This window comes from Acomys russatus, chromosome 32 (assembly GCF_903995435.1).
Source record: "Acomys russatus chromosome 32, mAcoRus1.1, whole genome shotgun sequence".
In the NCBI taxonomy this organism is placed as follows: Eukaryota; Metazoa; Chordata; class Mammalia; order Rodentia; family Muridae; genus Acomys; species Acomys russatus.
In genome coordinates, this window is record NC_067168.1 from 44,478,692 (window position 1) to 44,494,389 (window position 15,698).

A 15,698-nucleotide genomic window follows, 5' to 3' on the forward strand; every position below is an offset into this window, starting at 1 on the left:
AAAGGAAGCCTCAGCTGAGAGGTCCATGTTGAAAAACTAGCACTTGAGACCCCTTGCCGGGAACAGTAGAAGAGATAGACACAGCCTCTATGGCCACTCAGGACTGCCTGCCTCTACAGATGACGCAGGAAAGCCATTCTGGATCAGAAGAGGCTTGTGGGACTCAAATGCTCACGGCACTAAACATAAAACTCAAGAAAATGGGAGAAACAGCCACTTCCGAGAGCTGAAAACGAATTCTGAAAAAGAAAATGGGAAAAATATCGTAGAACTCGGACCAGAAACTTAGAGACAGAAACCACTGGAGGAAAAGAAGCCATTTAGGAGAACGGCTGGCCAACAGATGTTCCAGAAGCAAACGTAGAGGCAGATTTCTTTTTTTTTTTTTTTAATCTTGAGCTGAAAAAGATAGATTGTGGTCACCACTGAAAAGCTCATTGGTCCCCCACAGGATTGGGAGGCAGGAGAGCACGTCCCCATGTATGTGCTGATGAAGCTCTCTGCCTTAAGGTAGCATGTCCTATGGGCTACCAGAACATGTTGTTTCCAGAGAAAGCAATTATACTAATTGCAGAATTCTCATCAGTGACAATAAAGGACAGAAGACTATGTGATACACGTGTACAGATTACTCAAAGGGTAAAGACGATTACAGAGCAGAAATTGTGTATGTCAGAAAACTAGCCCTAGGCTTGGAGATACTTTTCTTTTCTTTCTTTCTTTCTTTTTTTTTTTTTTTTTTTTTTTTTTTTCCATTAATTTATTAGATCCAGCCCATGCATGCTCTTTGGTTGGTGGTTCAGTCTGTGAGCCCCCATGGCCCGGGGAGATGCTTTTTAAGCACGAATGTCTGAGTTTAGATCCTGACTTTCCATGGCTGCTGAGGAAAAACAGAAGCGTTGGATAGAGAGAGAACATAAAACCAGAGTGAACCAGACTCTGCTGACAGGTGACAAAGGTGACATTAGATGGTTTGGCAGATTCAGCTGCACACCATTACCAAGGACATACCTGCCACCAGATGGGAAAAAGAAAACTGACAACCAGTAGCTTAAACTGATCATTTTTCTAGTGTGTAAAGGCTGAGTCAGCCAGCTGGTAGGTTGGTGGTGACATGGGACCCCCAGACTGTGTGGTCTTCCACTTGGACATCTTTCTTCTTGGCTGTCCCCCGTCTCTGTGCCCCCCTGTTATGCATTTTAAGTTCCACGCCTCAGACACAAGGTCTACATTCATGGGAGGAAGAGGGAGATGGGTGGCACTAGCCACCTTTTTCTTACATCTTTGCTTTTATGGGAAATCCAGAACTTTGTCCCAGGGCTGCCCAGCTGCAGCAAGGAGGACATACATAGAGAAATTCAGCTGGGTGTGTTTGTATGCTTAGCCAAAATGAGGAACGACCAGTGGGTAGGCCGGCTATTCATCATGAGCCCAGTGACAACCTCAAAACCGATAGGCTGACAGCAATACAAGCTGGGCCAGAAGGATGGCTCAGCGGGTTAAAGGTGCCTGCTACTCAGCTTGAGGGCCTAAGGTCTGCCTCCTAGGGCAGAAGGGGAGAACTGGCTCCTGCAAGTTGCCCTCTGACTATCACACATGTACAAGCAATGGCACGCATTTACCCCCAAACAAAATAAACGAAAGCTAACTTAATCAGGCTAGAGAGATGGATCAGTGGTTAAGAGTTTACGCAGAGGACCCAGGTTCAGTCCCTACCACCCATGTGTTGCCTTACAGCCATCTGTAATTACATCCAGTTCCGGGCCTCTGCAGATTCTGCATGCGTACATGCAGACAGAATAACTCATACACATGAAAAAAAATAAAATATTTTTTAATTTTAAAGTTAATTTTAAAAAAATAGTTCGGAATGTTATTCAATTTATTTTCCCTTCACCCATTATTTGTCATAGGTTGGCTTAGTCGTCTGTGGAAATACAGTGAGTCACAAATCTAATTTAAATCATTCTAGTCACATTTCAAAAAATATTTTTAAACAAATGAAAATAATTTTAATAATATTTTACTTAACCCAACATATCCAAAGTATTTGAACATAGGACCAGTAGAATGACTTTACTGAGATAATTTCTTTTTTATCTTACCAGTTCAAGAGCTAATGTATGTATTGTATACTTAGCTCACATCTTAGTTTGGGCGTGCCACATCTCCACAGCTCCGTAGTTGCCTGTGAGCTGCTATGGGTGACAGCTTACCTTATCTCATTCATGGGCCTACAGTGACAATGGCCGGCATCTTGGCTTCCTTGACCGTCAGGGTCCCTGTAGGGTTTGACTCTAGTGACCAGAGCCAGCCAAGGCCTATCCCTAACTAACTGCCATGTTCCCGGGAGAGAACCAGGATGGCTGGATAAAGATTGGCTAGTGCCTACAGCAGCCAGCAGGTGGTCTTTTCCAAATAACTGTGAACCCTCCAAGGTAAAGGAGGTTAAAGTAGAGAGAGCAGTGCAGTGTACAACGACAGACCAAACTGAAAGAACAAAGACTGTTAAGGCAACAGCAGTGTCAGCAGGCAGTCGGGTCAGGCACTGGAGAGGCACAGCGGGTAGGAGCACTTGCTGGCTTTGCAGAGGACCTGGGTTTGGTTTCCCAACCACGGTAACTGCCCATCTAGGGGGTCTGATACACTCGTCTGGCCTCTGTTTTAAAAGCATTAAACACAGTAAAGACATTTACAGTGATAAAAGATCTAATATATAAGGTATGTAATAGCCCAGCCATCCTTCCATATGACCAAAAATGTAGCCAAATACAAAAAAGAAAACTATGATAAAATAAAAACATAAAGCTGTGTTATCTTCTGAAAATGAACAGCAGACATCACTGGGGAATCATCAGTAGGTTCTGGCTGGTGGGATAAAACAGGAAAATGAGGCAGTTGTTATAAATATGGAAAAGCTGTAAAATTAGCCTTGCTTGTAGATGACGTCACTGTTTACATAGATACCCAAAAGAGTATAAAGCTGCCTCGAATGGTTGAAAGATTCTTGTATGCTAGCTCCTGTGTGCTTCTGTTTGCCATTCATGTGAAGGAAAAAATATAAAGAGCAGCCAAAAAGCTTAAGGAAGAGCACACTGAAAGCCAGCCCACCCTAGCAGGTGTTTGCCCTCTGTGTGTGCAGAACTATCAGTAACATATGTAAAATGAGAGTCCACTGTGTTTCCTATCCTGGCCCCAATTCCAAGCAGCTCTCTCCATGCACCTCCCGCTCTCCCTGCTCAAAAGCTATTGCTGTGGGTGGTGGCCAGTGAGGGGACACCACAGGAAAAAGCTTTGGCTGCCAAGCCTGACAGCCTGAATTCCATCCCTGGACCCACTTGCTGAAGGGAGAGTACCAACTTCTGCTAGTTGTCTTTCAACCTCCACACAAGCAGGGTCGCACACACTACTACAAGCACACACTGCATGAATGAATGAATGAGTGAGTGAGTGAATAAATGAATGAATAAACATTCATGAGTGAGTGAGTGAATGAATGAATGAATGAATGAAATAAAAACATTTTAAAAAATAAGATAGACTTAGGCCAGGCAGTGGTGGCACACGCCTTTAATCCCAAGCACTGAGGAGGCAGAGGCAGGCGGGTCTCTGTGAGTTTGAGGCCAGCCTGGTCTACAAAGTGAGTCCAGGACAGTCAAGGCTACCCAGAGAAACCCTGTCTCGAAAAACAAAACAAAACAAAAAAAAAATTAAAAATTAAAAATTTTTTTTAAAAATTAAAAATAAAATAAAACATTGTCACTGTGGAGACGTGCCCTTAGTGAAGGGACACAGAGTCCTGGGCTGTCTGCGGAGATGAACACCTTTCAAAGGCATCCCTTGGGAGCTAGTGTGAGGCTCACCCAGAACTCCTGTTCCTTCTCTTTTCACTCACCAAAGTGACTTTTTGAACGATTTCGTTTGTGGAGAGTCTGTGCCTGCTGTTCCAGAGGACAGAGTTCTGTTTAAAAGAATTCAGTTACCGCCTGGTGTGGTGGCGCACACCTTTGATCCCAGCACTCGGGGAGGCAGAGGCAGGCGGATCGCTGTTGAGTTCAAGGCCAGCCTGGTCTACAAAGCGAGTCAAGGACAGCCAAGATAACACAGAGAAAGCCTGTCAAAAAAAAAGAAAGAAAAAAGAATTTAGTTACTTTAACTTAGTTAAATCTAAGGAGGGGAGTATTGTCTGCATGACAAGTGCATGGTCTGTGGGTCCATGGTGATGGGGGAAACTGACTCCCAGTGGGACTCTGCCCCCTGCACTGAATTCCACCAGTACCACAAAACACAAGGCCAAGCCCTGTAGTTTTCATGCCTGACTCTCCTGGAGTCTCTAGAGCTCCCTGCCCAGCAGAGAAGATAGAAGACCTCAGACACAGTGAGTGGGGCAGGCAACTGCTGAGCCACCACCATCCACCCTGGAAAAAGGAAGGTTTGGAACCTGTTTCAAGCTGCTTCTGCAGCAGTGGTTTAAACTGACAGTCACTGGGGTCATCTCAGCTATATACCCTGGACTTCAGGCCAACAGCATCGAGGGACTGGGCGCGGCCAGTGCTTGGAAGACCCCTATGGTAGTGACCATGGAGAACCCCCAGAAGTAAGAACCTCATAAAAGGATTGCCAGAAACTCACATGCCCATATATACATACCCTCCATACACAATACCATATACACACAAACCCTATATACATAAGTGCATATATCCCATTCCTACACCTATCCCCACCCCCTACACACACACACACACACACACACACACCCCACATGTCCATACGCACACGCACACACCACTCACGCATGTACATGTACACATACACGCAGTCCTCATTCCCACATACCTGTGACTTGGCACTTTGGTATGTTCATCATCCATGTTTGATATCCCTCAGCTGTGCTCCCGTGGTCTCACCACACACATGCTCACCTCTTGACAGGTGTTTCTGAGGCTGACTGACTGGGGGCAGTGGGAGGGTCTGTGTTCTCTGGCTGGATCAGGGCTTCCTACACTTCCTACATGGCTTAGCCTTCAGGAGCAATTTCAGAGACACTTGCCCCTGCTCTGGGAGATGTCCTGGTAAAATGATGATAGCCCAGAGATGCAGTTGGTCCATGGGCAGTTGGAGGACACCCTCACCCAGTCATCTGGCTGGCACATAAGGGCATCTGGTTATATCTCCCCGACAGATGGCAGCGGTCTGTTCCTGAGTCCTAATGTTAGGAATGATATTATTTAGAGGCTTCTGGAATGAAGTTCCCTGCACAGGTTGTTGAATGCTAGGATTTGATTAGCATGTGCTATTGTGAGGAAGAACCACAAAGCTCTCTTCTGACAGTGCCTGTTGGAGTCCTAGAGAGAGGCCCCAAGAGGTCAGCTTCAGAGAAAAGAGGAATTGCAGTTATACCACAGAGGTGATGTCTGGGGCCAGATCTACTCAGGAGTCGCCACGTGGGTCTCGGCAGAGCTACAGGAAGGTGCCAGCCACCTACCTGTCAGGTTTGGCCTTCACAGGAGACCATGGCACTGGTGACCTCGCACCTTGGTAACCATGGACACCTCTTTTCGTAAATCCTCCGATTGGAGACATGAAGCAATACATCTCCCTATTGGGCCATATGAAAAAGAAAAAAACACAAGAAAATAAATAAAACAGTGTTTCCTTGTATCAACAATTATCAGTGGTAGGATGAACTGTTTCTGCCAGCTGGGTTGGAAATGGCTGGCATTCTGCACTGAGGCTGGTTGAGGCCTGTCCTTGGGGCATGAATATTCTTAACACCCTCAGTGAATACAGGTTCTGTTTTTCTCATAAAGGGGAGAGTTGTATCTATCTGTGGCCTGAAAGGGGACTTCTTGTACCTTGCCCTGTCCCCTCTTTCCTGTACTCCCCACAGAGGACATGGAGGGGTCAGGTGGTCCTTGTAATCTGATAACCCTGACTTCTTTTTCCCTGCATGTTAAACTTTCAGGGGGGGGGGTGCTTAAAAACAAGAAACAAGCTGGCCACCAGAAGGGTGGCAATCAAAATATGAGTGTTCGGTTTTGGTTTTGTTATAGTCAGATTCCTGGGAGCAGGGCAGACACTGTTTAAATAAACAGAGAGTTTGTAGGCCTCAGAAGCCTTCCAGCCCGGGCGGAGTCTGGAGGAAGCCAGGGCCTGCTCCCTCCCTCAGCTTGCTGACTGCCACCAGGGTACAGCGGTGGGATGGCCATCGCTCTGTGTGTGCAGAGAGAGCTCCGGTGTTTCTGTTGGGAATGTAATCCTTTTCTCTTCCAACCTGACAGTGATTTTCTTTTCTTTTTCCTCAGGGTGACCAGAGGCAGGTCATTCCCGTACCAAGTGTAGGTATCTTTATCTAGTTTTGTTAAAACATGCGTAAAATCTGTGCCTTTGGGTCTACTCAGGGGGAAAGGTTTTCCAATGTTCTTGCTTCTGTTGAGTTTTATCATGTGGTATAAACAACTGTAATCTGCTTTAAAAACAAACAAACAGAAACGAAGCTAGGTTGAGCTGTGAAAGGTCTGCTGTACGTAGGAGAACAGACAGCAGTGTTCGCCCACTTCTCCTGTCTTTCCCCCTGGGAGCCTCACTCCCTTCCTCCCAGGAAGGACCTCCCTGTTTCAGTAAATGGAGGTGGCCTAAACCCAGCCCCATCAACCATGCTGCATTGGCCCAGCCCGCTGAACAGGCCATAACAGACGTTGCCCAGACTTGCTTCTTCACAGCAGATTCTGGCTGGTTGAGCTGTCCCAGGCTGCTTGGCTGCTTCTCTGGGCTGAGAGGAACCATCCTGCCTAGACTCCTTGAACTTGCAGGACTCAGCCGACCCGCCCCTCAGGCCAGCCGCTCTGCAGCTCTGCTCCAGCCTGGCTACCATTTGCCCTCACAGCCACCCCTAGCTCAGCCTACTGCACCCCTGTCTTCAGACCATGAAACAAGCGATTCCCCTGAGGAGCTTTACCGCTGGGCATAGCCCCGTGTCCTCAGCCAGGGGGTCAGCTTGTGAATTGGTCTTCCAGTCTGGGCAGAGTATCTGATTTCGATTATGCGAGTCCAATCTGTTTGTGTATCTTTGACATATTTCTTGGAACCTCCAGAAAAATACAGCTGTCCTCCATTGAATAGAGTGGGTTTGGTGAGTTTGGGATACCCAAGAAGGCTTTGGTAACACGTGTGATTTGCAGCTGGCCCCAAAAGGTCAACCACTTTATTTTTCCTAAAGACCTTTGATTCTCCATTGGCCATGCCTACGGGGTTGGGCTTCATTGAGGGCAAAGACTGGCCAGGCAATTCAGCACACTAGCCAATGGTTGATGGTGACATTCAGCAGGCTCGATAGCAAGGGCCTTCCTCTAACCTCCATACATTTTTCTTGCACAAGTGTCTGTGTTAAATAGGTGGCAGCATCTATTGCCCCCTCCCCTCCAGTGCCACACCCCCCCCAAAGTAATTAATGGCCATCTGTAAATCTAGGTGCCAAATGAAAGCGTCTGAGCCTGTGCAAACACTGCTGAGGACACTGGCCCTTCTCCCCCAGATCCAGGCTCATCCATGTGCAGCGGTCCAGCATAAAGTAAACAGGGCCAGGAAGGTTCCTCGGGTAATTTATCTCAGCCTCAGATCAATAAACTGCAGCCTGTGTCCTACACCTGCAGCAGCGGGTCAGGCCACATGACTCACGGGGCTGGCTGCCACAAAGGCTGAAGTACTTTGTGTCTTTGTGTTGCTGCCGTTTTTTTTCCCCCCTCAGCACTGGGAATTCCCTTGTGCAGGTTAAGCAAGCACTGTACCACGAGGCTACATCCCCAGCCCCAACTTGCATCTTAAAATGATATGAAGGAAAATAGTCCCAGCAATGGCTCACTGTCACCTCCACCGCCTATTCAGCCTGCATCACTGAGAACAAGGTCATCTGGGCTCCATTCGGTGCTGAGATTTAAGTCGTGGCATCCCTGGTAAAAATCTGTAGAGACTTCCCAAGGCCCTGGGTCTGTTAGGTAGTGACCCTGTTCTTCCTGGAGCAGACGGGGTGCTTGGCAGTACTAAGAGTGGTTGAAACTAGGCACACTGCATCAGAGGATACCTAAGTGGGTACTCAGCCTGCAGAGTCCATTGTCCTGTCCTCCCCGCTCCCCCCCATCCTGTGTGTCGCGTCCCCCCCCTCCCGCCCTCCCACCCCCATCTCTGCTTCTGGCCTCCCCGCTGCTTCTCCCATTCACACGCTGGCCTGTTCTCCTGCGCAAAAGTTTCAGACTTTGAACTTTTTATTCAGCAACTCAAGCCAGTAGTTAAACTTTAAATGCTGAAAACTTAACGTAAGAGGGGAAACCTCTCCGGCGGCTCCGGTAATGTCTCCAGACAGATGCTCTGCCAGCAGCTTGTCGGTCCGTGAGCATCCCTCCATGCACCAGTGTGTGCACTTGTCCCAGCACTGATGGCGTTCACTTGGCTGCCGTTTGTGTATGTTCACAAGCTTTGGTCATAGGAATATCCGTGTATGTAGACCTCTGTGATCCAGTCCTAACTGGAAACACTAGGTCCAACAGCATTCCCATAGTGTTAGTTACCAAAGCTTACAATCATTTTGGCCACGAAGAAACTTTGATCTTCTATAGGTAAATGTATTGATCCAATAAGATTTACCCAGTCTGCAACCATGACCCGGTACCCATGTTCTCTTCTGAATCTCTGATGTTCTTCGTCCATCTAGAAGGCATGGCACGGTGCTCCAGTGGCCACTCCGCCTCCTTGACCCTTTATCGGAATGACACCTGTACAGGGACTGCTGACAGTATCAGTCCGCAGCTTTTGTCTCCCAGCCCCGGGCTGGCCATTAGGGCCTTCCTCATCGGGAAGCCTCCCGGGCTTTTAGTTACAGTCTGACGTTGAAGGGTAGGGAAGAAATGCCGGGACCGGACCTTCACACGGGTGGTGGCTTGAGACAAGCTTGTGAGGATGGCATCCTCAGTGAAAGATGCCACAGGGAGGGTCTGCGCCCCAAGTCCTGCTGCCCCACACTCTGGCTGAAGTCACATGTCTCGCTGATGCGCGCGTGCGCACACACATGCACACACGGAGGCCTGGCGATATGGCAGAAATGTTAACGCATCGGAAGGGGAGGAAGGGAGCGACTTAACAAGTAGCCTCTGTCGTGGACCGACAACTAATAAAACTGGAGTGTTGTCCCCAGACTTGACATGGCAAGCCGTGACGCCTTCCCCCTCCCCAGCTTCTGTGCTCCTGCCCCACCCGGCAAGGCCCATAAGCGCATGTGTGTGAGTGACTTTGTATAAACAAGGCCATTCCCATCATAATCAGTGATCCAGCTCCTGGAACCCACACAAACGTGGGAGAACACAACAGACCCCATAGACTTGTCCTCTGAACCTTCACACACACATGCATGGCTTACAGGTGCCTACACATAACCCTCACAAGTAATAATGATGATGATGATATTCTTTTAAATGATTGGCCTGATAGCACAGGCTTCTAATTCCAGCTATTCAGGAGGCTGAGGGAGAGTGAGTTCAAGGCCAGCCTGGGTACCTTAGTGTGAGACCTTGCCTTACACTTTAAAAAGTAAAAAGAGGATGAGGGTGGCTCGGTGACAGAGTGCTTAGCTAGCCTGGGGGACAGACGCCCCAGGTTCAGCTTACTGTTGTACCGTAAATAAGGAGAGCCCTTCATGATGAACGGATGTTTTGTCTCAAAGATTTGGTTAAAGCTTCAGCCGATTCAAGACCAGCTAAGTAACAAGCTCTGTGGTGGTTTTGCAGTGTCTGTGTGTCGGCAAGAGCACAGCTGTCCAGCGGTCCTCGAGGTGGACTGAGGAATTGGTGTTCCTCCAGAGGAGGGTCCCAGGGGAGCTGTGTGCATTTAGGAAAAGGGCTGGAGATCAGTGGAGCCCTCTCTCCTTGTCCTCACCCCCACTCCCCACCCCCACCCCCGACCCTCCTCCCACCTGGCCTTGCTCTGCTGTAAAGTCAGTGGCTTGCTTAGCAGGAGTCTTTCTTGCACCATTCGCTCAGGGACATCTACTTTTCCAATTACTTTAACTCAGAGAATAAAGTGTGGGTTACGTAGGCTAAGAAGGTAATTTTTAGTCTTGGGCTTGGAAAATCACTGAGCCGCTTCTGGCAGATCTTTGATGTTTTCAGATCTGTGAGGGTTGAGTTGCTGGAGCCTTGTTTTCCAGGCTTAGCAATTTAAGTGACTTAAGTTATAAGCTTTGCTCTAGTGGTGTGTAAAACAAAAGGAAGAACTGGAGACACAGGCTTAACCTGGGGGAGGGGAAAGGCTCTCACCTGTCCATGGTCTTACATAAGTGTGCGATAAAATCAAAGCAAATTTTTATCCTGGTCACATGCATACTGTCTGCTATGGCCCAAAGAAAGAATTCACCATCTCTTGGTTATGTTCACTCTTGGAATTGGCCCCCACCCCCACCCCCACCCCCACCAAATTGCAACCTTGCTGCTGCTGCTTCTGCTTCTGCTTCTTTTTCTTCTTCTTCTTCTCCTTCTCCTTCTCCTCCTTCTCCTTCTCCTTCTCCTTCTCCTTCTCCTTCTCCTTCTCCTTCTCCTTCTCCTTCTTCTTCTTCTTCTTCTTCTTCTTCTTTAGGTTTTTCGAGACAAGGTTTTTCTGTGTAACAGTCCTGGCTATCCTGGACTCACTTTGTAGACTAGGCTGGCCTCGAACTCACAGTGATCCGCCTGCCTCTGCCTACTGAGTGCTGGGATTAAAGGTGTGCGTGCACCAATATACCCAACTATCCTTGCTTTTTTTTAAAAACCTGTTTTTGTACAAAACATCTTGCAAGTTTAGTTTTTTTGTTTTTGTTTTTAATAACCTGCTGGCGCAGTCGTTTATAATGCTGGAAACTGTTCCTTCTCAGTCCCTGAATGCCCCACCAGCCATCAGGGCACAACCCACTTCCCACAGGCCCACCTCCCTTGCTGGTGCTGGGAGGCCATGGAAGACTAGGAGCCAGCTTTAGTTAGAGCTCATGAGACATGGAGCCTTCTGGGCCTTTTCTTCTCTGTGACTTGGAAGAAGGCATCAATGCAGGGAGCACCCTAGAGCTAGGGCAGCTTGTGGATGCACATGCCAGCTCTTCTCGATCAACCTCTTGGCCAGGTGATCGTGGCACCTGCCTCTTTAGCTAGCCTGCCGACTGCTGTGCATTCGCCGTGGACTAGCTCAGGTTTTTAGGGCTTTTGTTTGTTTGTTTGTTTTTTCAGTGCAGGGACTAAGCCTAATGCCTCATGCATGCCATCCTTCTACCAGCCTGGTCCCCAGCCCTACTTTTTGAGATAGGGTCGCATGAAGTTGGCCAAGGGAGTCCCTAAGCCCACTCTGTAGCCCGGACAAGCCTTGAGCTGTTGGTCCTTCTGCTTTGGCCCCCTGAGTAGCTGGGATCACAGGCCTGCACCACCTAGCCCAGCTTCAAAATTTATTCTTTTCCTTAGCTGATGTTCAAAGGGAAAAAGGAGCAAGCCACTTTAAAGGAAATACTCCTGATTTCAAGCTTACTTTAAAAACACCACTATTCGTTCTTCCATGGCTGGGTCTAGATATTTAATTAGGTTTTGTTTTGCATCAAATATTAAACAGTTTGCAGAAAAGAAATTAGCTAGTTAACACTGGACATTGAACATACCACAGTCAATTAAAATACTTCACATTATCTCTGGAGTGAGGCGAGCCCAAAGAAATAAATACTCAAAACAAGAGGCTGGCTGAAATTGCAAAGCAATGTATTAGCTCTTTGTGACCCATCACAAGACAGGAATCAGCTGCTGTGACAACAGATACTTTGGTTAACACAGCACACGGAATAAAATCTAACTTGATATAAGAGGTACAGATGCCCTGCCCATTCGGTTTCACGACACAGCAGTGTAGGTGCTGAGCTTGAAGGGCACCCGTCATGGCGGCTAAAGCCGCAGCTCAGCACTTAAATGTTTGTGCTGCCCTTGCTGAGGACCCAGGTTCAGCTTCCAGCACCCACATTGTAGCCCACAATCACCCCCTGTAACTGCAGTTTCAAGGGACCCGACGCCCTCTTCTGGACTTTACCGGCACCTGCATGCACAAATGCACATACACACAAGCGAGCAAGCATACATATGTGTAAATAAAATGTCAGTCTGTGAAGGGAAAAGAAAAAATACTGTATGCAGGTCCAGCATAGCTCCAAAGTCTCCTGACATGTTACAGTGAATTTTTGGTGAAACTATGACCCCAGGAAATAGGCCCGTGAAGCCAGAACTTATTACAAGCAAACATTCATAAGAATGTAGTCCATTTTAATAGTAATGGCCACCCTGGGCGTGCCAGGGGAAATGCTGGGCGGTTTACTGCTGATATGAGTGGTAAACATCTACCTTACATGAGGGCTTGACCATCTCAACTAATAGCAAAGAAATAAGTATCTTAGGTGATAACATCGAAGGCCAGGCTTGATGCCACAACAGACCCTCACGGCAGCCAGTCACAGAAAGGCAGTTAGTGGGGTGGCACTTCCACCTTCCGCTGCAGAATCCTGGTGGTTACTGCTTTTGGTAAAGGAGCATAGTAAGCTTGGCCAGGCCTTTAAATGTTTGCTTTCATTCACACCCTCATTAATGCAGTCTCTGCTGTAGCAGAGGTTGGGGGCGGGGCAGGGGGAGATCCCACTCTTGCATTGAGTTTATAATATTGATTTTATTTTCCTCTTCCTTTAGCCACCTGCTAAATACCTCCTTCCAGAGGTGACGGTGCTCGACTATGGAAAGAAATGTGTGGTCATTGACCTAGATGAAACCCTGGTGCACAGTTCATTTAAGGTAAATCCCACATCACTTGGGTTGCCGTTAGACCTTATCCCCTTTAACCCAGGTGGACATGAGGACATGAGCTGTGATGGTTGCTTATTAACACTTTGGTTTGAGGAAGAAATCGCTGGGCTGTCAGTGTCTCTGAGATCTCATCCCTTCCTTGAGGTCTGGCCTTCCCCACTCTGAGACCTTGTAGAAATGCTTTTTAGGGGCGGTACAGCCAGTCAGTGCCCCCAAGGATGTGACTGGAATGCTGTGCTTTTATTGGGGTGGGGTGGGAAATACTGAGAACTGTCATGCATCCCTGCTGTCCTGGGATGTTCCCAGGTCAATTTTTGAACAGTCTCTCAGAGTTAAGCCTACGAATGGGCGGGGCCATTCATCCCGATTGTTTTCGCGCTGGGGGTTTCTTGTACCACCACAGCTCAGTGCCTGTCTTCACAGCCCCTCTCAGTGGGTGCTGAGCTGCGGCTAAACTAAGTCAAAGTGAATGTCGGAGGCTTTCTGATCACTTTCCCTGCTCCTTCTCACGGCAAGAAACAGCTAGAGCAACGGAGAGGACCTCCACACCGGGACAGCAAGGCTGCATTCTTAAGATGATGAGTTCATTTACTCCTCAAAGTAGTTGGTGTTTGCAAGAGGCAAATGCTGACACATTTGGGATAAGTGGTTGGTGTCTTGCAGACACATGGTAGGTGTTTGTAAGAGCCTGGTCACATCTGGGTGGACTACTCTTGTCAATGAAACCCTGGCCAGTGTCACTACATTCCTCCTCATCACCCCCCCCCACCCTCCCCACCTTGCACATCTCTTGCTTCACAGAGAGATGTGACTGGCTCCACCAATGGCCAGAGTCCCACCTGAGCCCTTGTCATTCCTGGCTAGATTTACCTTCCTAAAGGAAAAACCATCCTATTTTGTGCCTTCTCCCTGAAGGGACAGGACAAGGCCAGGAGGCTATCTCAGAAGGCTTTGGAAAGTGGGTAGCCCCGCAGTGAGAAGGGAGCACCCCTCTAGCTGTTGGGGCTTGTGGAACCACCTCACCCAGCATTCCAAGGGCTCAGCTCTTTCCGGATTGGTCCTGCATCCAAAGTGGCATTCGAATGGCATTGCAACATTTCCTCTTCTGTGAAGCAAGCAGCTGGGAGCTTAAAGCCCTTCAGAGCAGGGGTCAGTTGCTGTCGGCATAGAGTGCATCTTCCCAAGCAGCTCGGGGCAAACTGCCGAAGATTACCAAGAGTTCCCGGCTCCAAGGCAGGGCCTTGGCAGCCCCAGTGTCTCTGGGGCCTGCTCAGAGGGCATGGTGGGTCACAAGCTGTAAACAAAATTTCCTCATTTCTTCCCTGGCCTGACTACTTTTTAAAATGGTTTTTCACTTTGTTTTGTTCCTCTGTTTCTGTGTCGAGTATGGGTGCATGGGTGCCACGGTGTCTGTGCAAGGTCAGAGGACAACTGTTGGGATTGGTCCCTCCTTGCTCTGTGGGTTCCAGGGATCAAAAGTTCATCCTTGGGCCTACACAGTGCTGAGCTATGTCTCCTCGCGGAGCCATCTGAAGGGCCAGGCTACCTTTGCAAATTGATTATTCCTTATGGTTTTTAAAGTTCTTGGCGTTTCAAGGTCTTTTGGGAATGTGAATGCTATGAACCTTTCTTCTGTGTTAACACACGAGTTCGTGGGCTCATGCGAAAAGCCCTGCTCCAGGCTGGCCTCCCGTCACCCCAGCGCATGAGAGCTCACGAACCACACTTGGAAGCTGGGACTGGTTTTCCTCTCTTTCTTCACCCTGCGGAGTGTGGTTTCATAACCCAAAAGCCTTGTGACAGTTTCTTCTCCCATCATTCTCTCTGCTCTTCATAGTTCCATATTTCAGTGGTAAAATTATGAAATTTCAAGTTGCCTTCCTGTGCTGGGAACAAATAAACTATGGGTCTTAAGCAGCGCTCCCACATCTGAGGGCTTAGTCATGGGGTCATAGTCTAGCGCATTCCACATTTTTCAGTTCATGTGTCAGGAAGATGGTATACTGGTGGCCTAAAAGGTGGACCCCGCTGACAGTCTGACCAGAGGTTCTACACGCCTTCTCCACGGTGGCCTCTCTCTTCCTCTGAGTCTCTCTTGCCCCTAGGGTCTGAAGGCTGGGACCTCTGTTAATCTTTCTAACTTGTGGAATTCCATTTAGAACTGCCTGCGAGCCTGCCATTGAGTTATGGTGACTGTTGGAGTTGTACTTTTATTTTTTCACATGTGTTTAATGCCACCCAAGCGTTACGTTAGATGCCTGTGGAGTTGTGGGAAAGCTGAGTTTTGTGTTTCCTAGAACAGGGCAGCGGAAAGGGCTGGCTGTCCTCCAGTCCCAGAGCAGGAAACCACCAGGCCAGGCCACCAGGCCAGACCACCAAGCAAGGCCTGAGGCCGCTGATGGAGCCACTGGGACCATCAGACCTACCACCATAGCAATTGAAGAAAGCACATGCTCAAGTCCAGAGGGGAAAGTCTGCCCAGGGTCCTGGCCTGCCATGGCTGGCTTTACGCCTGCTGTGGGTCCCTGCTCAGCATCCCTTGCCAAGCTGCCCACACTGTGAGTCCAAGGACAAATTGCTTTTCCAGTGGCAGTGACAACTGGCTGGCAGGCTTTCGTCTCTGCCCCCTGGTGGCCATCAATGGCTCCCCTCCTTCTGTCTGGGTTCCAGGGCAAGAGCCGGAGTCCCTGAGGACACCCATACTCCTGCCAGGCTATGCCACCTTCTGTGGTTGAAGCAGGCAGGTGGACCAAGAGACTGGACCGGCTGCTGAGACGCCAAGACACTCAAAACAGAGAGAAATGCGCCTTCCTGCTTGTTTATTTCAAAGCATGCACCAGCGCTCCTCCTGAACTG

The 15,698-nt window shown here is 48.6% G+C and overlaps 1 protein-coding gene across 2 annotated transcripts in view; it reads left to right on the forward strand.

Annotated features, from left to right (window-relative positions):
* The window catches only part of Ctdspl (CTD small phosphatase like), a 110,097-nt gene that overhangs the window by 83,356 nt on the left and 11,043 nt on the right, over positions 1-15,698 (forward strand). The window contains exons 3-4 of one of the 2 annotated variants that reach the window (XM_051140817.1): positions 6,309-6,341; positions 12,729-12,830. In XM_051140817.1, the coding sequence (XP_050996774.1) occupies positions 6,309-6,341; positions 12,729-12,830 (135 nt within the window). The remainder of the gene's footprint in view (positions 1-6,308; positions 6,342-12,728; positions 12,831-15,698) is intronic. The other variant, XM_051140818.1, reaches the window with a different exon arrangement.